This window comes from Hoplias malabaricus, chromosome 15, assembly GCF_029633855.1.
Source record: "Hoplias malabaricus isolate fHopMal1 chromosome 15, fHopMal1.hap1, whole genome shotgun sequence".
Lineage (NCBI taxonomy): Eukaryota > Metazoa > Chordata > Actinopteri > Characiformes > Erythrinidae > Hoplias > Hoplias malabaricus.
This window is the reverse complement of record NC_089814.1, coordinates 2,752,331-2,759,830: the sequence shown is the minus strand read 5'-3', so window position 1 is coordinate 2,759,830 and position 7,500 is coordinate 2,752,331. Positions and strand designations below refer to the sequence as shown.

General features: G+C 46.4%; 1 protein-coding gene across 1 annotated transcript in view; it reads left to right on the top strand.

Moving 5' to 3' along the window:
• Nucleotides 1-7,500, top strand: part of LOC136668621 (gamma-aminobutyric acid receptor subunit beta-2) — an 82,247-nt gene that overhangs the window by 3,100 nt on the left and 71,647 nt on the right. Inside the window, exon 3 of the mRNA XM_066646250.1 lies at nucleotides 2,398-2,465. Coding sequence (XP_066502347.1) covers nucleotides 2,398-2,465 — 68 coding nt within the window. The remainder of the gene's footprint in view (nucleotides 1-2,397; nucleotides 2,466-7,500) is intronic.

Sequence of the window (7,500 nt, the reverse complement as noted above, 5' to 3'; positions counted from 1 at the left end):
CTGGAGGTGTGTGTACTCTGAGGGTTATTACTGGAAGTGTATGTACTCTGAGTATTATTACTGGAAGTGTGTGTACTCTGAGGGTTATTACTGGAGGTGTGTTTACTCTGAGGGTTATTAATGGAGGTGTGTGTACTCTGAGAGTTATTGCTCAAGGTGTGTGTACTCTGAGGGTTAATACTGGAGGTGTGTGTACTCTGAGGGTTATTACTGGAGGTGTGTTTACTCTTAGGGTTATTACTGGAGGTGTGTGTACTCTGAGGGTTATTACTGGAGGTGTGTGTACTCTGAAGGTTACTAGTGGTGGTGTGTATAATCTGAGGGTTATTACTGGAGGTGTGTGTACTATGAGGGTTACTACTGGAGGTGTGTGTACTCTGAGGGTTACTACTGGAGGTGTGTGTACTCTGAGGGTTACTACTGGAGGTGTGTGTACTATGAGGGTTACTACTGGAGGTGTGTGTACTCTGAGGGTTACTACTGGAGGTGTGTGTACTCTGAGGGTTACTACTGGAGGTGTGTTTACTCTGAGGGTTATTACCGGAGGTGTGTTTATTACTGGAGGTGTGTTTACTCTGAGTGTTATTACTGGAGGTGTGTGTACTCTGAGGGTTATTACTGGAAGTGTATGTACTCTGAGTATTATTACTGGAAGTGTGTGTACTCTGAGGGTTACTACTGGAGGTGTGTGTACTCTGAGGGTTATTACCGGAGGTGTGTTTATTACTGTAGGTGTGTTTACTCTGAGGGTTATTACTGGAGGTGTGTTTATTACTGGAGGTGTGTGTACTCTGAGGGTTATTACTGGAAGTGTATGTACTCTGAGTGTTATTACTGGAAGTGTGTGTACTCTGAGGGTTATTACTGAAGGTGTGTTTATTACTATAGGTGTGTATACTCTGAGGGTTATTACTGGAAGTGTGTGTACTCTGAGGGTTACTGCTGGAGGTGTGTGTACTCTGAGGATTATTACTGGAGGTGTGTTTACTCTTAGGGTTATTACTGGAGGTGTGTGTACTCTGAGGGTTAATACTGGAGGTGTGTGTATTCTGAGGGTTACTACTGGTGGTGTGTGTACTCTGAGGGTTATTACTGGAGGCGTGTTTACTCTGAGGGTTATGACTGGAGGTGTGTTTATTACTGGAGGTGTGTTTACTCTGAGGGTTATTACTGCAGGTGTGTTTATTACTGGAGGTGTGTTTACTCTAAGGGATATTACTGTAGGTTTGTTTATTACTGGAGGTGTGTTTACTCTGAGGGTTATTACTGCAGGTGTGTTTATTACTGGATGTGTGTTTACTCTAAGGGTTATTACTGTAGGTTTGTTTATTACTGGAGGTGTGTTTACTCTGAGGGTTATTACTGGAGGTGTGTTTCTTATTGGAGGTGTGTGTACTCTGAGGGTTATTACTGGAGGTGTGTTTATTACTGGAGGTGTGTGTACTCTGAGGGTTATTACTGCAGGTGATTGTACTCTGAGGGTTATTACTTGAGGTGTGTGTACTCTGAGGGCTATTACTGCAGGTGTGTTTATTACTGGAGGTGTGTGTACTCTGAGGGTTATTACTGGAGGTGTGTGTGTTTTTGTAGCACATGGCAGTGCTCCTTTGGGGGAGGGTCATGGTTACCATGGTTTCATGCTGTTGTGTTGTTGGAGTTAACCCTGTGGAGTTACAGAGATAACTGTGTATTTTCGGAGATTGTTTTCTGGAGTCATTGGGATGTGTGTGGTTTTGTGGAGTTCCCTTTGAGGCTTGTTCCTGCTCTAGTTTCGTTGGAGAAGAGTCACTGTGTACATCTGGGGATATGTTATTTGAGAGTGTTTGGGCTTCTTGTGGGAGATGTGTGTGTTAATATTGGGGTATTGGGGTCTGTGTGGTTTGTAGAGCTGCTGTGGATGCTGTTTGAAGGATTGAGTGATGGAGATAGTGGATATGAAGTGACTGTGGATGCTCTCAGTGTTGTTTTGGGGTATTGTTGGAGGCATTGGTGAGTTGAGAGCGGAAGATTGCTGGTTCAATCCCCTTGACCAATAGCAACACTGGAGAGTCGATATTCAGCTCCACCAGTGGGCAGACCTGTGTTCACGGCATGATGGAGATCTGGTGTCTTGGGTGTTTGTGTGTGTTATTTGCAGGATTATTAAAGTATGTGTATATAGACCTTTGTATTTCCATCATTATGAGTGAATCCATGAATGTGTTCTGTAGCTATAGCTTGTGGAAATAAGGCTGTGTATCACTCTCCTGTTAATACAGTCACTGACTTTGATTGTAATAGCACTTTAATAGCAGTAACTGAGCACCGCTCCCTGTCTACAGTGTTCAGTTACTTCATATAGAAACACATATGTTTAGAAACAACACTCTAAAGCTGTATTTATCCTGTGTTTTCCAGGTCCTCCAGTGGGCGTGGGGATGAATATAGACATAGCCAGCATAGACATGGTGTCAGAGGTCAATATGGTGAGTGCTGTTTCTGTGACTTTCCCCACTTTTCCACTGTCCTGCTGAAGGGCGACTGTGTCCCAAATCCACCCGAGTAGTGGCCTTTAGTGAGTGTGCAGGGGAAAAGGTCTGAAATGTAGGGGATGTGTTTAAATGTTTCTCTCTGAGATTGTGGAAGCTAGAACCCATCAGGAATTTTTTTTTTTTTTTATGGGTTTAAGGCTGGGATGGAGAAAGCTGGGGAAGAGAAGTTGTATATTGCTTTTCCTGCATGCAGGAGCACCCCCTAGTGACGAGTCCTGGGATTACCCTCAGAAGAACTCAGTGATGGGGATGATGATGATGATGATGGTAATTTCAGTGAATGAACCCCTGAGATCTGAGGCTGCGAGTGATGAGCACTGCTCAGAAATATGAAGCCTGGCTGATCTCAGAGCACTTCTCTGGAGCGAGGTCTGAAAAGTGAAGGTGTTTTTTCACTGGTTTAAATGTTGGAGGAGGTTTTAAAGTCGTGTTCTTTTTCTCTTTGTCCATGTTCTCATCCTCAACATGAAACAACCGCCTTCTGTGTGATGCATGTTGAGTTCTAAAGTGACGAGGCCTTGCTTTCCTTTGAATCTCACTTTTAAAGATGTGCATTTTTACCCCAACTTCTCTTCATCTCCTATTTCTCTTTAATTTAAAAACACAGAGTGGATCTAATTTAAGTTCCACTATGTGGAGAAGTGCCTAGTGCAAACCCTTCAGGCTTTTTGTACTTTCCCTGCATTACTTTGTTTATTATTGTTTATATTCTGTGCTCAAATATTCGAATTTATTCTGTTAAAAAAGAAGAAGAAAATCAAAACCTTAATTTCCTCCTTTAAAGGTGAGACATTGTGTTTTTGGAGCTGCATCAGCAACAGGACACTCCCAGACCACAAAAATCTGTGATGTCACAGGGGAATACCACACATTTCTCAAAACTCCCCCCGTACTCCAGGAGGTGAGGCTTAAACAGTGTGACAGAGTGTGTTCTACGTATGAAATGAGTGGAGATGAACGGAACCAGACGTCTCCGCGTCTCCAACACACGCCCTGCATTTTATTGCAGTGCCTCCACCATCTACAGAGTCTCTATGGAGACAGTGTGTCCCTCACAGCGTCCTGTACATCCCTCTCCTCAAAACTATGGCCAGACACCAGCCCTGTGTTCCCCACTGTCCACTGTCCCCCACCGTGTACTGTCCTCACTTTCTGTGAGGGGCTTTTAGAGGAGGATGTCTGGTTCCATTCACCTCCACTGTCCACTGTCCCCCACCGTCCACTGTCCTCACTTTCTGTGAGGGGCTTTTAGAGGAGGACGTCTGCTTCCATTCACCTCCACTGTCCACTGTCCCCCACCGTCCACTGTCCTCACTTTCTGTGAGGGGCTTTTAGAGGAGGACGTCTGCTTCCATTCACCTCCACTGTCCCCTGTCTCTCACCGATTACCAGTCCAGTTCCATCAAGTGGAGCTGCACATGTTCTTGCTGTTACACAGCTGCCGGGTCTCAGGGTCCTGTGAGGAGTGCAGTGTGTTCTCCCTGTGTCTGTGTGGGGTTCCTCCCTGAGTCTTTTCTGGGTTTGATTCAGAACTAATCCCCAACAACTGTCCCTGACCCTCACTGATGATGATGAGGCTGGACTCCTCACAGCTTTGTCCCAGTGTGTGGTGTGAAGGGTGAATGTCGGTCAGTGATTGATCTTTCTGAGTCGAGGGGTGGTGACGTTCGTAGTGGTCATTACGTCCGTAAAAGGATGTCCTGATGAGGAGAAATGACAGTAACCTTTGGCGTAAGAGGCTGATGAAGCACTGCAGTGTGTGTGTGTGTGTGTGTGTGTGGGAGCATAAATGATTTCACTGAAAGGCCAAAAGAGTGTAAATACACACATCACTGCTCTGAACCATGTGTGTACATATATGTAAGTGTGTGTGTGTGTGTGTGAGAGATTTTCTCTGGCTCAGTCTCCCATACCCATTCATGTGGATTAAACAGTTGTGTTTGCTCCGGATAACGAGCCGAAGCGTTCCCGGCGTCCGGTCAGCTGAAGCCTCCGGAAGCGTTCGGACGCGTCTCTGGAAGCGAGGGATCACTCAGTTTTGCGTAATGGAGGAGAAGAGGAGCTGGCTGGACCCGAGAGTCTGGATCCTTAGGCTTAATCTCATGTTAAAGAGCCATTCTACGGGAAAATGAGAGAATAAATACATGACATCAGGGATTAACCCTTTGTGCTCTGTGGGCACGGTTCCTGCACTAAACGGTGACTGTTTAGTCACCAAACACCAAAACACCCTCAAAGACTTTACACAAGTCTCATCCACAAGATTTAACTTGGTTTAATTTGTTGTGGAACAGTGGAACTGTGTTCTCTGGAGTGATGGGGTTCCTCTGATGTGTGGAACAGTGGAACTGTGTTCTCTGGAGTGATGGAGTTCCTCTGGTGTGTGGAACAGTGGAACTGTGTTCTCTGGAGTGATGGAGTTCCTCTGGTGTGTGGAATAGTGGAACTGTGTTCTCTGGAGCAATGGGGTTCCTCTGGTGTGTGGAACAGTGGAACTGTGTTCTCTGGAGCGATGGGGTTCCTCTGGTGTGTGGAACAGTGGAACTGTGTTCTCTGGAGTGCACTACAGATACCAGTAGAGTCCAGTAGAGACCAGTAGTGTCCAGTAGAGGTCAGTAGAGTCCAGTAGAGTCCAGTAGAGTTCAGTAGAGGTCAGTAGAGACCAGTAGAGACCAGTAGAGTTCAGTAGAGGTCAGTAGAGACCAGTAGAGTCCAGTAGAGTCCAGTAGAGGTCAGTAGAGGTCAGTAGAGTCCAGTAGAGGTCAGTAGAGACCAGTAGAGACCAGTAGAGACCAGCAGAGATCAGTAGAGACCAGTAGAGATCAGTAGAGTCCAGTAGAGGTCAGATGAGACCAGTAGAGTCCCGTAGAGACCAGTAGAGATCAGTAGAGTCCAGTAGAGACCAGTAGAGTTCAGTAGAGGTCAGTAGAGACCAGTAGAGTCCAGTAGAGTTCAGTAGAGGTCAGTAGAGGCCAGAGCGGTCCAGTAGACTTCAGTAGAGTTCAGTAGAGGTCAGTAGAGACCAGTAGAGACCAATAGAGGTCAGTAGAGACCAGCAGATATCAGAAGAGACCAGTAGAGGTCAGTAGAGACCAGTAGAGACCAGTAGAGATCAGTAAAGTCCAGTAGAGGTCAGAAGAGACCAGTAGAGTCCAGTAGAGACCAGTAGAGATCAGTAGAGTTCAGTAGAGACCAGTAGAGTTCAGTAGAGACAAGTAGAGGTCAGTAGAGACAAGTAGAGTCCAGTAGACTTCAGTAGAGTTCAGTAGAGGTCAGTAGAGACCAGTAGAGACCAGTAGAGGTCAGTAGAGACCAGTAGAGACCAGAGAGGTCAGTAGAGACCAGTAAAGAACAGCAGAGGTCAGTAGAGACCTGTAGAGACCAGTTCCTCTGGTGTGTGGAACAGTGGAACTGTGTTCTCTGGAGTGATGGGGTTCTTCTGGTGTGTGGAACAGTGGAACTGTGTTCTCTGGAGTGATGGGGTTCCTCTGGTGTGTGGAACAGTGGAACTGTGTTCTCTGGAGTGATTGGGTTCCTCTGGTGTGTAATCACATAGTGCACTACAGATACCAGTAGAGACCAGTAGAGTCAAGTAGAGACCAGTAGAGTCCAGTAGAAACCAGTAGAGATTAGTAGAGAACAGTAGAGTCCAATAGAGACCAGTAGAGTCCACTAGAGACCAGTACAGTCCAGTAGAGTCCAGTAGAGATCAGTACAGTCCAGTAGAGATCAGTACAGTCCAGTACAGTCCAGTAGAGTCCAGTAGAGATCAGCAGAGGTCAGTAGAGGTCAGTAGAGTCCAGTAGAGGTCAGTAGAGGTCAGTAGAGTCCAGTAGAGGACAGTAGAGTTCAGTAGAGTCCAGCAGAGACCAGTAGAGATCAGTAGAGGTCAGTAGAGTTCAGTAGAGACCAGTAGACTTCTGTAGAGTCTAGTAGAGACCAGTAGAGGTCAGTAGAGACCAGTAGAGTCCAGTAGACTTCAGTAGAGTTCAGTAGGGGTCAGTAGAGGCCAGTAGAGACCAGCAGAGATCAGTAGAAACCAGTAGAGGCCAGTAGAGGTCAGTGGAGACCAGTAGAGACCTGTAGAGATCAGAAGAGACCAGTAGAGTCCAATAGAGGTCTGTACAGTTCAGTAGAGGTCAGTAGAGACCAGTAGAGACCAGCAGAATCCAGTAGAGATCAATAGAGGCCAGTAGAGGTCAGTAGAGATCAGTAGAGGTCAGTAGAAGTCAGTAGAGACCAGTATAGTCCAGTAGAGTTCAGTAGGGGTCAGTAGAGGTCAGTAGACTTCAGTAGAGTCCAGAGAGGTCAGTAGAGACCAGTAGAGACCAGCAGAGGTCAGTAGAGACCAGTAGAGACCTGTAGAGGTCAGTAGAGATCAGTAGAGACCAGCAGAGGTCAGTAGACACCAGTAGGGGCCAGTAGAAGTCAGTAGAGACCAGTAGAGATCAGTAGAGACCAGTAGAGTTCAGTAGAGGTCAGTAGAGACCAGTAGAGTCCAGTAGAGTTCAGTAGAGGTCAGTAGAGGCCAGAGAGGTCCAGTAGACTTCAGTAGAGTTCAGTAGAGGTCAGTAGAGACCAGTAGAGACCAATAGAGGTCAGTAGAGACCAGCAGATATCAGTAGAGACCAGTAGAGGTCAGTAGAGACCAGTAGAGACCAGTAGAGATCAGTAAAGTCCAGTAGAGGTCAGAAGAGACCAGTAGAGTCCAGTAGAGACCAGTAGAGATCAGTAGAGTCCAGTAGAGACCAGTAGAGTTCAGTAGAGACCAGTAGAGGTCAGTAGAGACCAGTAGAAATCGATAGAGGTCAGTAGAGGTCAGTAGAGGGCTGTAGAGTTCAGTAGAGGTCAGTAGACACCAGTAGAGGTCAGTAGAGACCAGTAGAGTCCAGTAGAGACCAGTAGAGGTCAGTAGAGACCAGTAGAGGTCATTAGAGGTTAGTAGAGTCCAGTAGAGGTCAGTAGAGGT